Raw genomic sequence first — 17275 nt, forward strand, 5'->3', positions numbered from 1 at the left:
CTGTGAGCTGAAGTCAAGCATTTTGCTCTCCTTGCAGATCAGTTAAAGATTGTCTGTAAACATGTTTGCACTTTCTTTCCAAGAAGTTCAGAATTGCCTGGTTAGAAGATGAGCTAAACAAGCTGAGAAGCATGTTCTGGAGGAATACCACCAGAGTTTTTGCATGGTTCTGACAGGAGTCAGGTCTTTTCTTTAAGGCAGTGTCAAAAGTTCACATTTCTCTGAGAAATAGCAAGGCATCTCTGTAAAACAGGTATTCCTCAGAGCTATTTTAACAGTGGATTGATAGCCGAGATGTTTTTTTTGTTGTTTGTGTGGGAATAGTGACAGCAGTTAAGGGTTACTATATTCACTGTATCAGTTAGCATGGTTTAGTGGGTAGTTGTAAGCTATTTTCTGGTGTGATGTTAAAAATATTTTAATACTGTGTTAGTAATAAAGTTTGTTGTAATACACCATAAACTTATTTCTTCTTGAAATCGCTCCTGGAACGAAGTATCCTTTCCTCACAGTCTTAAAAAAATTAAAATAAAATATTGGGGTTTCTGTCCAGTGTCCTAGCCACTATTGGGGTCTGGTCTGGAACGTTAAAAAAATTGGGGGATCTTTACCGGGATATTAAAGTATAATCCCTTGTTTGTCTTGGGATTATTGAATTTAAAGATAGTGAATGTGTGTGGAATGGTTGCTTTCATACAGGTTTTGGAGTTTAAACAGGGAGTGAATGGAGATGGTTGTAGTGGGTTGTTTTTCAAACTGGAGGCCTGTGACCAGTGGTGTGCCTCAGGGATCGGTGCTGGGTCCACTGTTATTTGTGATTTATATTAATGATTTGGATGAGAATTTAGGAGGCATGGTTAGTAAGTTTGCAGATGACACCAAGATTGGTGGCCCAGTGGATAGTGAAGAAGGTTATCTAGGATTGCAAAGGGATCTTGATCAATTAGGCCAGTGGGCCGATGAATGGCAGATGGAGTTTAATTTAGATAAATGTGAGGTGATGCATTTTGGCAGATCGAATCAGGCCAGGACCTACTCAGTTAATGGTATGGCGTTGGGGAGATTTATAGAACAAAGAGATCTAGGAGTACAGGTTCATAGCTCCTTGAAGGTGGAGTCGCAGGTGGACAGGGTGGTGAAGAAGGCATTCGGCATGCTTGGTTTCATTGGTCAGAACATTGAATACAGGAGTTGGGACGTCTTGTTGAAGTTGTACAAGACATTGGTACGGCCACACTTGGAATACTGTGTGCAGTTCTGGTCACCCTATTATAGAAAGGACATTATTAAACTAGAAAGAGTGCAGAAAAGATTTACTAGGATGTTACCGGGACTTGATGGTTCGAGTTATAAGGAGAGGCTGGATAGACTGGGACTTTTTTCCCTGGAGCGTAGGAGGCTTAGGGGTGATCTTATAGAGGTCTATAAAATAATGAGGGGCATAGATAAGGTAGATAGTCAACATCTTTTCCCAAAGGTAGGGAAGTCTAAAACTAGAGGGCATAGGTTTAAGGTGAGAGGAGAGAGATTCAGAAGGGCCCAGAGGGGCAATTTCTTTACTCAGAGGGTAGTGAGTGTCTGGAACGTGCTGCCAGAGGTAGTAGTAGAGGCGGAAGGTACAATTGTGTCTTTTAAAAAGCATTTAGATAGTTACATGGGTAAGATGGGTATAGAGGGTTATGGGCCAGACACAGTCTGAATCATTGGAATTAGCTAGAATTCAATTAAAAACAAAACAGTTCTCAATGGAAATGAGGAAGCTTGATGTAGAAATGGAAAGATTAGCAAACGAAGAAAGGGATAAGGAAAAAGAGAAATTGGCAACAGCAGAAGCAAAGGCAAAGGAGAGAGAATTTGAACTTCGCAAACTGGAACTGCGCAGGGAACATCAACGGAAAATGTTGAAGTTAATGGCTGTAGCTGCAGAAGGTCTAGAGGAAGGAGAAATACGTCCTTGTCAAAAGCTTAGCAGGAATGTGCTTAAATATACTCCAGCACTGCCAAGATTTGATGAGAAACATGTGGAAGCTTTTTTAAAAATATCATTTGAGAAAGTGGCTAAACTATTGAACTGACCAAAGACCATGTGGGTAGCTTTGATTCAAAGTTGGTAGGTAAAGTTAATGAAGTGTTTGCATCACTATCACGGGAGGTATGTAAGGATTATGATGAGGTGGGGAAAACCATATTGAGTGCATAGGAATCAGTGCCAGAAACCTACAGCAGAAATTAAGAAATCTAAGGAAAGAGCCAGGTCAGACAAATATAGAATTTGAAAGAAGTTAACAAAGCAATTTTGATAGGAGGATAAGAACAATAAAAATAGACCAAACGTATGATACTCTTAGGGAAGCGGTTATTTTGAAAGAATTTAAAGATGTACTTCCCGCAGTAGCGAGAACCCAAGTGGAAGAACAAAACTTTAAAACTGCGAGACTGGCAGCCGAAATGGCAGATGATTTTGAATTGGTTCACAAAGCAGAGTCTGGTTTTCGACATCCATTTCAATATGTGATGGATGGAAACTTGGGAGATGAGAAATTCACAGGTAGCCAAGGCAAAGGGAGTCTAGCTGGTGATGTTAAGGGACGTGTGCCTCAGATTAAAAAGGAAACTTATGATAGTGGAAGAGAGATAAGGAAGCCTGAATGTTTTCATTGTAATCTTTGGACATGTAAAGTCTCAGTGTTGGTAACTCAATAAAAGTACTGGGAAGACAGACTCGTCAAAACAGGGCAGCACGGTAGCATTGTGGATAGCACAATTGCTTCACAGCTCCAGGGTCCCAGGTTCGATTCCGGCTTGGGTCACTGTCTGTGCGGAGTCTGCACATCCTCCCCGTGTGTGCGTGGGTTTCCTCCAGGTGCTCTGGTTTCCTCCCACAGCCCAAAGATGTGCAGGTTAGGTGGATTGGCCATGCTAAATTGCCCTTAGTGTCCAAAATTGCCCTTAGTGTTGGGTGGGGGTGTTGACCTTGGGTAGGGTGCTCTTTCCAAGAGCCGGTGCAGACTCGATGGGCCGAATGGCCTCCTTCTGCACTGTAAATTCTATGATAATCTATGAAAACAAGATAAGCCAGGGAGAGAAAAAACATTGTTCCAGTGGAAGAGGTGCAACAGTTGGCACGTTTGAAGGTGGAAGGAGGTATGTGGAATGCAACTCGCCACCTACCCGCCCACTCCTGTCCCCACTGCATTTTTACCAGTGGCAGTGGTGGCATTGGGTGGCCTGCCCATCCAATGGCCAATTGAAGATCTTACGTGGGCAATGACAGGCTGTAAATCTGTGGCTTTTTGAAGCCAATTTTCACGATAGCGTGGGGACATAGTCCCCAAAACAGAGAATCCAGCCCCCGATCTTAGTGCTGGAGAAGAGAGAATCCCACCCATAGTCTCAGTAATGGTGATCTTGGCAGCTATCGTTGATTGTCATTAGAATCCATCACTATATGTTCTGGCCTAGATTTAATACCAGATCCACAGCAACATGATTGAATCTTACCTACGCTCTTAAATGGCTGAGCAAACCACTCAGTTGAAGGGTAGTTAGGGATGGACAACAAATGCTGACCTTGCCAGCGATGCCCACCTCCCATTAAAGAATTAAAAAGCCACAATAAGTAGGTAGACATAGAACAGCTATACAGTTGCATATGTAACACAGTTATGTGGTAAATCATCAGTCTCCTCAGGTAGCGAATCTGCCACTTTAACAGCTCAAAGGAGAAGAAGAGGAGGACTTTGCAATACATGAAAGTCAACTGTCTTGTTGAATGCACCAGGACCTTGTCCACAAGAAATTTGAGATGAATGCTTTGACAAAGGAGGAGATAATATGTTAACTGACGACGGCAGTTGGAGATGAGATGGTGCTCTCATGTGATAGTGAAGTAACTTCCAAGCTGGGTCAATATGCAGGGCAAGGTAAGAAAGACAATGAAAATGTCTGGTTAAATGCCAAACACAGATGCTGATGGATCGTTTGTTCTTCGTGTCACATCTACAGTCATTCATGGAAATACATAGAAGAACATGGAAGCAGGCCATTTAGCCAAAGCAGTCCACCTTGGTGTTCACCTTCCACAACAGTGACTGGACTAATCAAATTCCCCAGCCTGTTTCTATATCCCTTCATCCACCTATACAATTTAATCTCGAATGGTGACCTAGTTTTCTGTCACTCACACTAGAAGGAAAATCCACAGCCTTCATTTTCTGTTGTGAAAAAGTTTCTCTTGCAGTCTGTTCTCAGGCTTTTATCACTCAATCTTTTATCCAAGATTTATCAGCTGTTGGAGTCTGCTTCTATCCATAGAAACATAAAAAAAGGAGTAGGCCATTCAGATCTTCGAGCCTGCTCCGTCATTCAATATCATGGTTGATCTTCCATCTCAAGCCATACTCCTGACTTTCCCCATACCCCTCAACACTTTTAGGGTCCAGAAATCTATCTATTTCCTTCTTGAATGCATTAGGTGACTTGACCTCCACAGCCTTCTGTGGTAGGGAATTCCACAGGTTCTCCACCTCAATTTACTTCTCACCTGAGTCCTAAATGGCCTACCCCGTATCTTGAGGCTGTGGCCCCTTGTACTAGGCCTGTCAGCCTGAGGAAACAACACCCCTGCATCCAGTCTGTCCTGCCCTGTCAGAATATTACATGTTTCAATGAGATCCCCTCTCATTCTTCCAAATTCCAGGAAGTGCAGGCCCAGTCCACCCGATCTCTCCTCATATGAAAATCCTGCTGTGCCCAGAATAAGTCTGGTGAACCTTCGCTGCAGACCCTCCATGGGAAGTGTATCCTTACTTTTCCAAATTTTTGGCAGGCCCATCACTCACACCTGCTGTGCCCTAAGTGTAATCAGATTGATATTCATGGAGCCACAAAATAAAATGTAACGGTGCCATTTATCTACCACCTTTCACAACCACCTGAGCACTTTACAGCCAATAAGGTACTTTTGCAGTGTCATAATGTAGGAAAAGTGGCAGCCAATTTGCACAGAACAAGCTCCCACAAACAGCAATATGATAATGATTGGGTAATCTGTTTGTCTAATATTAACTGAGGGATAAGTATTTACCAGGACTCGGGAATTACTCGTTACTCCCCGATAAAAGTAGGAGTGACGATTAAGCTAAACAGTTTTTTGTTTAAGATTTATAGTATGCATGCCAACATGCCAACCAACAGAGCCGGTGCAGACTCGATGGGCTGAATGGCCTCCTTCTGCACTGTAAATTCTATGATTCTATGTACACTTTGCACAACCCCCCCCCCTCCCCCCTCACCCCATTCACTCCTTAAGGTTTGGTGGGGTTACTGGGTTATGGGGATAGGGTGGAGGTATGGGCTTAAGTAGGGTGTTCTTTCCAAGGGCCAGTGCAGACTCGAAGGGCCGAATGGTCTCCTTCTGCACTGTAAATTCTGTGAAATAATTCTGCATCCCGATTAATGCTTTAAAAAAAAACTTTCCATGTAATTGAACCACATCTTGATAGAACGCTCCAACAGTGGGACAAGGCGCTGGTTCCCATTGATGATATCCTTCATTGTTTATTTACAAGAAGGTGGATTGGGGTTGGTGAAATGGAAACCAGAGCCAAGTATGGCTGGCTTCTTGCTTTGTATCTCCTTGACGATCCGTGACGCCTCAAAGTCGGTGAAACATTCTTCTTCTGGAATGCCTTGCATGTCCAGATCTGGATTGATGAGCAGTTTGTTTACGATCGGGATCAAGGGGTTGATTTCATACCCCTTCTGGGATTGAACTGAGCTGATCAAACTTTCACACCTGGTATATTACGATTTTGTAATATATATATTACTCTTTTTTGTCTAGCCTAGTTGTTGAACTTAGTCTTCCAGGCGATGGCAAAATAATTTAATGAGTAATATGAAATAAACTAGTGAGTTCGTTTTACTTCAATACTGAACTAGTAAACAAACAAATAACTATAGATTAAACGATTAAAAAAGATAATACTAAGATCTGTTAACTTCTTCTCTCTAGCTGTTTCCCTTCTGTATTCACCACAATCCTGACACACTCTCCTCCTGGAAAGAGCGGGAAATCATTTTTATAGGTCTTGGTAGTGTGGCCATCTGGTGATCATTTGCCTGTACTTGCTTAACATTACTTGATCATGCATTACTACATACAGAGATCACTACAACACCGATCAGGTTTGTTAAGCCTCTTGGCAAGGGGCGATCCAGGGCAGGGTTCTAAACATTTAGGGCAGCACGGTAGCATTGTGGATAGCACAATTGCTTCACAGCTCCAGGGTCCCAGGTTCAATTCCGGCTTGGGTCACTGCCTGTGCGGAGTCTGCACATCCTCCCCGTGTGTGCGTGGGTTTTCTCCGGGTGCTCCGGTTTCCTCCCACAGTCCAAAGATGTGCAGGTTAGGTGGATTGGCCATGATAAATTGCCCTTCGTGTCCAAAATTGCCCTTAGTGTTGGGTGGGGTTACTGGGTTATGGGGATAGGGTGGAGGTGTTGACCTTGGGTAGGGTGCTCTTTCCAGGAGCCGGTACAGACTCGATGAGCCGAATGGCCTCCTTCTGCACTGTAAATTCTATGATAATCTATGATAATCATGAACAACTTGCCTCGCTAGAGGCGGTAAAGATCTAGATACTTGGCATGAGGCATATTCCTGTCCATTCTTCTGAAATGCTGGACTTTAATCTGAAGACGTTGCAAAATATTTCAGACAGCTGTCGTCCCGCTCTGGAAGTTAAATTACTATTTATTCAATTTAAATAGTACTGTTAACTAGAATAGCAAAGTTGCATTACCTATCAGTTTGTGATTTCCCAGCCTCTATCTTGCTGAGATATTGCATTTAGTCGGTGGTGGGAAGGGGCAGAAGGATTGTACTATGATATTAAGAACAGGGTTAGCAGATGGATAGGAACACCACCACCTCCAGGCCACACACCATCCTGACTTGGAAATATATCGCCACTCCTTCATTGTCGTTGGGTTAAAATCCAAAACCACCCTTCCTAACAGCATTGTGGGTGTACCTACACTACATGGACTGCAGTGGATCAAGAAGGTGGCTTCTCAAGGGCAATTATGGATGGGCAATAAATTCTGGCCTAGCCAGCGACGCCCACATCCTGTAAAAGAACATTGTTTAAAAATTTTGATGGTATGAAGCAACCAGCAGAGTTCCCCTCACTGTAACACAAACGCACAAATGTATCAATAAGGAATATTTACTTACTTCCACTTGGCATGAGATCCCTGTCAGGAATAAAAAGTTTGTACCCATAGTGCTTCTCTAGGACCTCTGGCAATATTTCCAAAGTGAATTGTTCCTCATCCCTATTTTCCTGGGTGAGTGAGTCAGGGTCGATTTTGGTATAGGACAGATATGCATCGTATTCTTTATTATCTGGTGAGATTAAAATAAAAATAGCATTAAAATAAGCTCATAATCCACCCATGCGGTCTTTCAAAATTAAATGTGGAAGACGTAACAGAAATAATTTAACTGTGATAGATTGAAACACATGACTGGCGTTAAATAAAATGGTGTCATTGTTGCAGATGAACAACAGCCGATGGTAGATGTCAACCTTATCCAAATTGGGTCACTTGACGACATCAGGTCAACACAGTGCTCTGCTTTGTCTGGACTTGATTCAGCACAAATTTCTTTTAGATTGCTTGAGTTTGTGCATTTTCAGCTCCTCCGAGGCTTCTATACAGCAAGTAAAAGAAACCATGCTAAAATCAATCTGGCTTCTGGTCACATAGGGTCAGATTGTGACAAGTACACCACCATCTCATTATCTGTGGCTCAGCATTAGAGAAATCATTTGCTTCACTAATTACCAAATCACAGAGTTTCATGGGGACCATTCAGTCCATTGCGTCTATGCTGGGTTCATGCCCGAGGAGGAGCTATCTATTTGAGTCATATTCCTCTGCTCTGTAGTTTGGTTCTATTTCCTGGATATATTATCCACAGGTCCACGAGTCCCCTCAAATATTCCCAATTCCCTGGAGTGCTCACAGTTCTCCACCCCTTTCTCATTGCTCCCAGGCTCCAGACCCTGCACTGCTCCAGAGGATCTGGGGTTTGGGCAGGGGGAAGACAGTCCCATCCAGATAGGCAGGGGCCTGTCTGGAGTGCTGAAATCCCAGTTTTAAGATTGCCGTCCCTATTGGTATCTGAAATACCAAAGTGTGTTCAGGTGTTGCACATTTGTACTTAATGTTCCTCTGCTAATATCCCAAGCAATACATTTCAGGTCTCAAATGGCTTGAAAGGGAGAGGTTAAATACTGATTGGGTTCAAATGAGTGCAAGGAAGGCTTACGGGTGATTCAATTTTTCTTTCGCAAGAGGTTTTTAAGGGTGATCTAATTCATTTAGAATGGAATGAATATGTGAAAAGTTGCTCTCTTTTTGCATTCCTTTATCTAGTTTTTTTTTTTGCTCCTATCAAATCTATAAAATGAGGGGCATAGATAAGGTAGATAGTTGTCATCGTTTCCCAAAGGTAGTGGAGTCTAGAACGAGAGGGCATAGGTTTAAGGTGAGAGGGGAGAAATACAAAAGAGACCAAAGGGGAATTATTTTCACACAGAGGGTGGGTGAGCATCTGGAACGTGTTGCCAGCGGCAGTGGTAGAGGCGGGTACAATTTTTTCCATTAAAAAAACAGTTAGGCAGTTGCAGGGGCAGGGTGGGTATAGAGGGATATGGGCCGAATGCGGGCAAGTGGGACTAGCTTAGTGATAGAAACTGGGCGGCATGGACAAGCTGGGCCGAAGGGCCTGTTTCCATGCTGCAAATATCTAAGACTCTAAGAGAGTGATCAGTACATGGAATGGGCTTCTTTGCAAATATTTAACAAGCATATAAATTCTACAATGTATATTATATCCAGGTGGATGAGTTAAATTATCAAATGACTAAACTCATCTGCATTTATTATGTTATTACTTAAATTAATAATTAACAAGTGATAAGAAGCTCCTTTGAATTGCAGTTGTGATTAATCTGCTAAAGAAAAAACATTGACCAGTAAAGTATTCCAAGGGTTTAAATACCGTTAAATCCACGTAGTGAATGTAATGGCATTGAACGCTTATTTCGTCAGTGCTAAGGAGCGTCCATTCAATTGAATTTATAATTCCAGTCATCAAAATAGAGTTGCCACCATTGGCCGAGTTTAAGGCTGAATGAGGGCAAAATGGGGTGAGTGGAGAATGTAGCATCATGGCCTGAGTTCTAGCGTTAATTAAAAGAGGTAACAAAATATTAATAATTAGGCTTCCATCTCATAAAGCCAGATGTATTTGGGAAAATAATTACTATTTTAGTCGATTACCCTTTTGAACACTGCTGTAAAATTGGGCAGTTGGTAACAACAACTTTATTCGTGTCACAAGTAGGCTTACATTAACACTGCAATGAAGTTACTGTGAAAACCCCTAGTCGCCACATTCCGGCGCCTGTTCGGGTATGCAGAGGGAGAATTCAGAATGTCCAATTCACCTAACAAGCATGTCTTTCGGAACTTGTGGGAGGAAACCCACGCAGATACAGGGAGAACGTGCAGACTCTGCACAGACAGTGACCCAAGCTGGGAATCGAACCCAGGACCCTGGCGCTGTGAAGCAACAGTGCTAACCACTGTGCTACTGGGCTCACGCCTTTAACATGACTGTTTTGGGTCTGAGTCAATGTTGGAGTGAAGGAAGCTATTCAGGAGAAATGTGGAAGGCAGAGAAACAGATTGAACTGCCTAGTATGGCCGGCGGCGGGGACCAGAGAAGTAGGGCAGCGGGAGAAATAACTGAGGGAGACCTACAGACTAAGGCCAGTAAGATTAAGAGGAAGAACAGGCAGGGAGTGGTTGGTAAATGCAGTGGGGCTGGTGGGCTGAAGTGCATTAGTTTTCATGCGAGGAGTATTTCAGGTAAAACAGATGAACTTAGAGCTTGGATTAGTACGTGGAATTATGATGTTGTTGCTATTACAGAAACTTGGTTGAAAGAGGGACAGGATTGGCAATTAAACATTCCAGGATTTAGATGTTTCAGGCAGGATAGAGAGGTTACAAATGGAGGGGTGTTGGTTAAGGAGAATATCACAGCAGTGCTGAGGGAGGACACCTTGGAGGATTCAGGCAGTGAGGCAATCTGGGTAGAGCTCTGGAATAGGAAGGGTGCTGTCACAATGTTGGGGTTTACTACAGACCCCCTAACAGCCAGCGGGAGATAGAGGAGCAGATATGCACAGAGATCTTGGAAAGATGCATAAACAATAGGGTTGCCGTGGTGGGTGATTTTAACTTTCCCTATATTGACTGGGGACACACTTACTGTTGAAGGCATGGATAGAGCAGAATTTGTAAGGAGCGTCCAGGAGGGTTTCTTGAAAAAATATGTAAATAGCCCAACTCGGGAAGGGGCCATATTAGACCTGGTGCTGGGAAATGAGCCCAGCCAGGTGATCGAGGTTTCAGGAGGAGATCATTTCGGAAACAGTGATCATAATTCCGCAAGTTTTAAGCTGCTTATGGAAAAGGCCTCAGGGGAAGGCTAATTACAACAGCATTAGACAGGGTCTGGAGAATGTTGACTGGGCGAGGCTGTTTGGGGAAAATCAACATCCGGCATGTGGGAGGCTTTCAAATGTCAGTTGATTAGAATTCAGTGGCAAGTAGAGGGAACCCTGGATAAACCAGTGCTATATGGCGCCCGTCCGAGATCTCCGAGGAGAGGTCATTCGATTCTGGGCGTTTGGTAGGCCCGGCACAGACATATTCACATGAGACTAACTGCTCACTTGAATATGCAAATCTGGATCCCGATCTCAATGGACAGAATCCAGATCTCACGAGGTGTGGTGAGGCCAGTAAATCTCGTGAGAGGCCTCTAGTCTGAATTACCGGCCTCGTCATGTCCCAGGTCGGGCGCGATGAGACCGATAGACTGTGCCCCTTAAAACTCACAGGTCAAGGATGTGACTGCACTAGAGAGGATGCAGAGGAGATTCACCAGGATGTTCTCTGGGCTGGAGCGTTTCAGCTATGAAGAGAGGCTGGTTAGACTGGGGCTGTTGGAGCAGTGAAGGCTGAAGAACACCTGATTGTGGTGTACAAAATTATGAAGGACAGAGGAAGACATTTTCCCCTTAATAGAGGGGTCAATAACCAGGGGGCATAAGATTTTAAAGTAAGGGGCATGAGAATTAGAGGGGTTTTGAGGCAAAGCGATTTCGCACAGAGGGTGGTGGGAAATCTGGAACTCGCTGTCTGAAAGGGTGGCAGAGGTGGGAACCCTCCCAGCGTTCAAGAAGCATTTAGATGAGGACTTGAAACGCCACAGCGTACAAGGCTACGGAGCAAGTGCTGGAAAATGGGCTGAGAATAGATAGGTGATTGATGGCTGGTACAGACACAAAGAGTGTCCCTTTATGAAAATGAAAATCGCTTATTGTCACGAGTAGACTTCAATGAAGTTACTGTCAAAAGCCCCTAGTCGCCACATTCCGGCGCCTGTTCGGGGAGGCTGACACGGGAATTGAACCGTGCTGCTGGCCTGCCTTGGTCTGCTTTAAAAGCCAGCGATTTTATGCTGTAAAACTCTATGACTCAATGTCTGGCACCATCATTGGAGAGAGAAACAGAGTTAATGTTTGAAGTTCAACATTTCACTTGTTCAGAAGAAGAGCCATATTGGACTTGAAATATTAGCTCTATTTCTCTCCCCGTTGGCGCTGCCAGACCTGCTGAGCTTCTCGAGGACTCTTTGGGCAGAATTTTCCCAAAATTGCACAGAGTGCTGTGTCAGGCAGGGAAAGCGGATGTGAAACTCACTGGCTTCACAGGTGTCCTTTCTCGCCCGATTACACATTTTTCTGTGCCGTGTCAGTGTGCAGGTGAGGACCACGGAGCGAGCTAGAGGGGTGGGGGACCTAAACAGACTGTCAACACCAGGATTCTGAGATCGGAGTGACATTTTTAAAGGGCATTCCGATCTCAGAATTATATTAAAATCACTCCCCAAGGAGATTGGGACCCTCGCAAGGAGCTAAGGAGCAACCCCCCCCCCCGGCGGACAAGTAAAACACCCTCCAACCCCCACTCGCAGATGGGCGTACAACCACTCCCTGCCCCCCGGCGGCAATGGAGCACTCCCACGCTCATTGGCACCACCCCCTCATCCCAGTCACGGGCACCGTCCAACACCGTTCCACAGTCTCCGCTCCCCTCCCGCCACAATGCATAGATAACCCCCTCCAACAAGCATCACCATCGTACGCCCCCACACTACATATAAGAGGAACCCCTCAATAGGGCACCGCAGAGGGCCCGCACCTGGCAGTGTCAGCCTGGCACTGCTCTTGACACTGTGGAAGTGCCAGGTTGGCAGTGCCAGGGTGCCAGGAAGGTGTGCCAAAGCACTGCCTTACCTTATCCCTCACGACATGGGAACGATACACACCTCCGCGTCCCTGGCATGGTCATCATGACTGGTTCTCGTCTTTGAAAATCAATAGTTAAGTCACATCGACTGGGTGGGAGGATATGCCGTGGGCGGATGTTGCAGCAAAAAGCCTTGTGGGAATCAGGTCCTTGCCCAGAAAAGGGTGACCTGCATGTGATGGGTAAAGGTTCAAACCGGGATCTCGCTGGCACAAATCCCAATATCATTCACCCTCTCGTGAGATTTAACGACCATAACGGGATTTGTGCCCACGGCGAATGAGTCCTCTAAATTCTGCCCATTTGTTTTTATTTCAGATCTCCAGCATCTGCAGTATTTTGCTTTTAATCGACTTTCCAACATGGACTAAAGAGCTGAATTGCAGAGGTGAGGTGAGAGTGACACCAAGGCAGCATTTGACCGAGGGCATCAAGGAGCCCTAGCTAAAGAACAAAGATAAGTACTGCACTGCACTTGCTTCCAAATGGGAATGAATCCTATCTTGAAGAATCCTCACTGATGTAAGGCTCACCGGCCTGCAATTTCCTGGATTATCCTTGATACCCTTCTTAAACGAAGGAACAACATTAGCTATTCTCCAGTTCCCTAGAACCTCACCTATGGCCATTGAGGATACAAAGATTTCTGTCAAGGCCTCAGCAATTTTCTCCCTTGCTTCCCTCAGTATTCTGGGGTAGGTTGCCCAACACCTCCTCCTTTGTGATCTCAATGTGACTCAGACTACCTACACGCCCTTCCCAGACTCATCATCCACTAAGTCCTCCTCTTTGGTGAATACTGATGCAAAATACTCATTAAGTACCTCTTCCATTTCCTCTGGCTCCGCACTTAGATTCTCTTCCTGTCCTTGAATGGACTAACCCTTTCCCTGGCTATCCTTTTGCTCTTTATTTACATATAAAAAACCTTGGGATTTTCCTTAATCCTGTTTGCCAATGCATTTTTGTGACCCCTTTTAACCCTCTTGACTCCTTGCTTAAGTTCCTTCCTATTTCCTTATATTCCTCATGGGTTTTGTCTGTTCCCAGCCTTCTTCCCCCTACAAATGTTTTCCTTTTTCTTTTGGACTAGGCTCACAATATCCCTCGTTATACAAGGTTCCCAAAACTTGCCGTACTTATCCTTCTTCCTCACAGGAACATACCGGTCCTGAATTCCTATCAACTGACATTTGAAAACCTCCCACATGCCAGATGTTGATTTAACCTCAAACATCCGCCCTCAACCTAGATTCCTAAGTTTATGCCTAATAGTCTGATATTTAGCCTTCCCCCAATTTAGCACCTTCACCCAAAGACTACTCTGATCTTTATGCAACAGTACCTTAAAACTTACTGAATTATGGTCACTGTTTCCGAACTGCTCCCCTACTGAAACTTCGACCATTTGGCTGGGCTCATTTGTCAATACCAGGTGCAGTATGGCCCCATCCCTAGTTGGACGATCTACATATTGTTTCAAGAAGCCTTCCTGGATGCTTCTTACAAACTCTGCCCCATCCAAGCTCCAGGCACTAAGTGAGTCCCAGTCAATATAGAGGAAGTTAAAATCACCCACCACAACAATCCTGGTTCCTTTTACACCTTTCCAAAATTTGCCTACATATCTGCTTCTCGATCTCTCACTGGCTGTTGGGAGGTATATGGTAAACCCCCAACATTGTGACTACATTCTTCCTATTCCTGAGTTCTACCCATATTGCCTCACTGCATGAGCCCTCTTGAGGTGTCCTCCCGCAGTACATCTGTGATATTCTCCTTCACAAGTAATGCAACTCCCCCATCCCTTTTGCACTCCCTTCTATCCCACCTGAAACATCTAAATCCTGGAATGTTAAGCTGCCAATCCTGTCCCTCCCTCAACCAAGTCTCTGTAATGGCAATGACATCATAGTTCCAAGTACTAATCCAAGCTCTAAGTTCATCTGCTTTACCTTTCTCACATTGAAACAAATGCACTTCAGGCCATCAGGCCCGCTGTGTTCCACAACATCGCCTTGCCTGCTCTTCCATTGAGTCTTACTGGCCCTATTCTCTAGTTCCCCCTCAGTTATTTCACCTTCTGATCTATTGCTCCGGTTCTCACCCCTCTGCCACATTAGTTTAAACCCTCTGTGTGACACTAGCCAACCTCGCACCAGGATCTTTATGCCCCTGGAGTCAATGGGAATCAGGGGAAAACCTCTGCTGGTTTGAGTCAGACCTGGCACAAAGGAAGATGGTTGTGGTGGTTGGATGTCAATCACCTCAGCCCTAGGTCATCTTTGTCGGTATTCCTCAGGAGAGGAATGTTGTCCTGGCCAACCATCTTCAGATGCGTCATTAATAACCTTCGTACCATCATTAGGTCAGAAGTGGGGATGTTCACTGATGATTGCACAATGTTCAGCACCATTTCCGACTCCTCACATCCAAAGGCAGCAAGACCTAGACAATATCCAGGCTTGGGCTGACAAGCGGCAAGTAACATTGGCCCCACACAAGTGCCAGGCAATGACCATCTCCAACAAGAGAGGATCTCACCAACCCCCTGCAAAATTCAATGACATTACCATCGCTAAACCCTCCACTATCAATACCCTAGGAGTTACCATATACCATAAACTGAACTAGCTATATATTGTGGCTACCAGTGCAGGTCAAAGGCTAGGAATCCTGTGACAAGTAACTCACCCCTGACTCCTCAAAGCCTGACAACCATCTACAAGGCACAAGTCAAGAGTATAATGGAATACTCTCCACTTGCCTGGATGGGTGCAGCTCCAACAACATTCAGGAAACTTGACACCATCTGGAAAAAAATCAATTCACTCAATTCCTACCCATTACACAAACATTCACTCCCTCCACCACCGATGAACGTGGCAGCCGTGAGTACCATCTACAAGATGCACTGCAGGGACTCACCAAGGTTCTTTAGACAGCACACTCCAAACCCAAAACCGTTACTATCGAAAAGACAAGAGCAGCAGATACCTGGGAACCCCACCACCTGGAGGTTCCTCTCCAGGTTACTCACCATCCTGACTTGGAAATATATCACCGTTCCTTCGCTGTCGCTGGGACAAAATCCTGGAATTCCCTGCCTGACACCTCAGGGACTGCAGCGTTTCAAGAAGGTAGCCTACCACCACTTTCTGAAGGGAAACCTGGGAGGGCAATAAATGCAGGCCCAGCCAGCAACGCCCACATCCCGTAAATGAATTTATAGAAAATGTTGAAGGACAAATGTTGGCCAAAACACAGAGAGAACTAACCAGCTTGTCTTCTGATACAGGCAAGGATACTATTAAGCTATCACTTCAGACAATTTGGTTCAGTGTCTCAGCCAAACTTTGGCAATGTTGAACAATGAAGCACTGCATCAGTATAGCACTGATGTAGAAACTTAGGTTAGGCGCTCTTTATCGTGAGCTGGAGCCCCATCTTCTGAGGGCATCAACCATATATCTTGTGCATTGTTTCCATGACAAATATGGAATATATTTGTCGTCAGTGTTTCAAAGTAGCAAAGAAATACTGCAAAACGTTTCTAGGTGCAGTAATAATTATTCTAGTCACCCGTTCATGAATGTCTGGCAGCTCGGTATGAATATGTTACCCTACCCAAGATTAAACAACATATTCCACAATGAGGCTAAGGAGCCAATTTGAGCGCAGTGCCTGGACATGGTTGGGATTCTGGAGGAGCAGTCATTCTCCAGTTGCCTTGGCAGAGTTTGCCTTGATGATCCGCAGCACTGCCTGATAATAACCAGGAGCAGAATCTTGGCTCAGTCTGACATTCACATTCCCTGGCAGGTAAAAGCAGGTGCATTGTGACCAGATGTGTGCCTCTCAGAGTTTGCCTACTGGGAGCTGAAGATGTTGCGATATACGACACAAGTATCTGCTTGATTTTAGATGTTTAAGCCCTGGCCAGCTGTGTTATCAAAAGGTTGAGGAAACATTTGTCGGCCTTTCTTGGTCACATTTCCAATATTTGTTAATTTCCGACGCCCATTATTCATGCTCTTTCTGTCTAGCATGCAGTGTGAGAATTCCTAAAAAAAAGGACCAGGTACTTCTGCAAAGCTTGCGGTTTACTGTACTCACCGCTAGCCTGCCTGCCGTGCGTTTTGATACTCCTATTGTTTCACTCAACCAGATAAAGCTCTCCCTTCAGCACTCAAAGTATGAGAACATCAGGTTTAGCCCGTTGAGATTTGAGTTGGGCGTGTTTAAAGGAATTTGTTCTGAGCACTTGGCAAATAGCACTTGTGTAAGCCTCACACTCAGTTTTTTTTATTCTTCAGATGTTACACTTCAATGTGCAACTTTGACTCACCATGAGCAAAATCATGGGAAATCTGCTGGCATAATCTAAAAAGTATTGAAGTGTTACTGCAGATGCCATTGCCATTCAGACTGTGGAACAAATATGCACAGAAACAGAAATTCATCCCCTGCTTTCAAAACCAGGAAAGCAGTTCTTCTGGATAGTTGTAAATAAATATATTTGATGTATTCAGAGACTATCCACTACATAAAAGAGTTTAGATGTTTACGCATTTCAGTAACGTTCCTATCAACTAGCAAACCTAAATGTAACTAGCTTAACTATTGTATAACACGAAAAATGACAGCCCAAAGAAAAGGTTATATAGACAGGGTGCGGGATTCTCCGGTTTGCCAGCTGTGTTTTCCGGAGCGACGCACCCCTGCCGGCAGCGGGATTCTCCGTTCCCGCAGCCGGATAATGGGATTTCCCATTGTGGCCACCCTCCGCCGTCGGGAAACCCACGGGCAGGGG

General features: G+C 44.6%; 1 protein-coding gene across 3 annotated transcripts in view; it reads right to left on the reverse strand.

The window, feature by feature from the left end:
• The window catches only part of il1rapl2 (interleukin 1 receptor accessory protein-like 2), a 1171280-nt gene that overhangs the window by 14353 nt on the left and 1139652 nt on the right, over positions 1-17275 (reverse strand). For all 3 annotated transcript variants that reach the window (XM_072505900.1, XM_072505901.1, XM_072505902.1), the window contains one exon: positions 7241-7411. In XM_072505900.1, the coding sequence (XP_072362001.1) occupies positions 7241-7411 (171 nt within the window). The remainder of the gene's footprint in view (positions 1-7240; positions 7412-17275) is intronic.

Source organism: Scyliorhinus torazame, chromosome 5, assembly GCF_047496885.1.
Source record: "Scyliorhinus torazame isolate Kashiwa2021f chromosome 5, sScyTor2.1, whole genome shotgun sequence".
Lineage (NCBI taxonomy): Eukaryota > Metazoa > Chordata > Chondrichthyes > Carcharhiniformes > Scyliorhinidae > Scyliorhinus > Scyliorhinus torazame.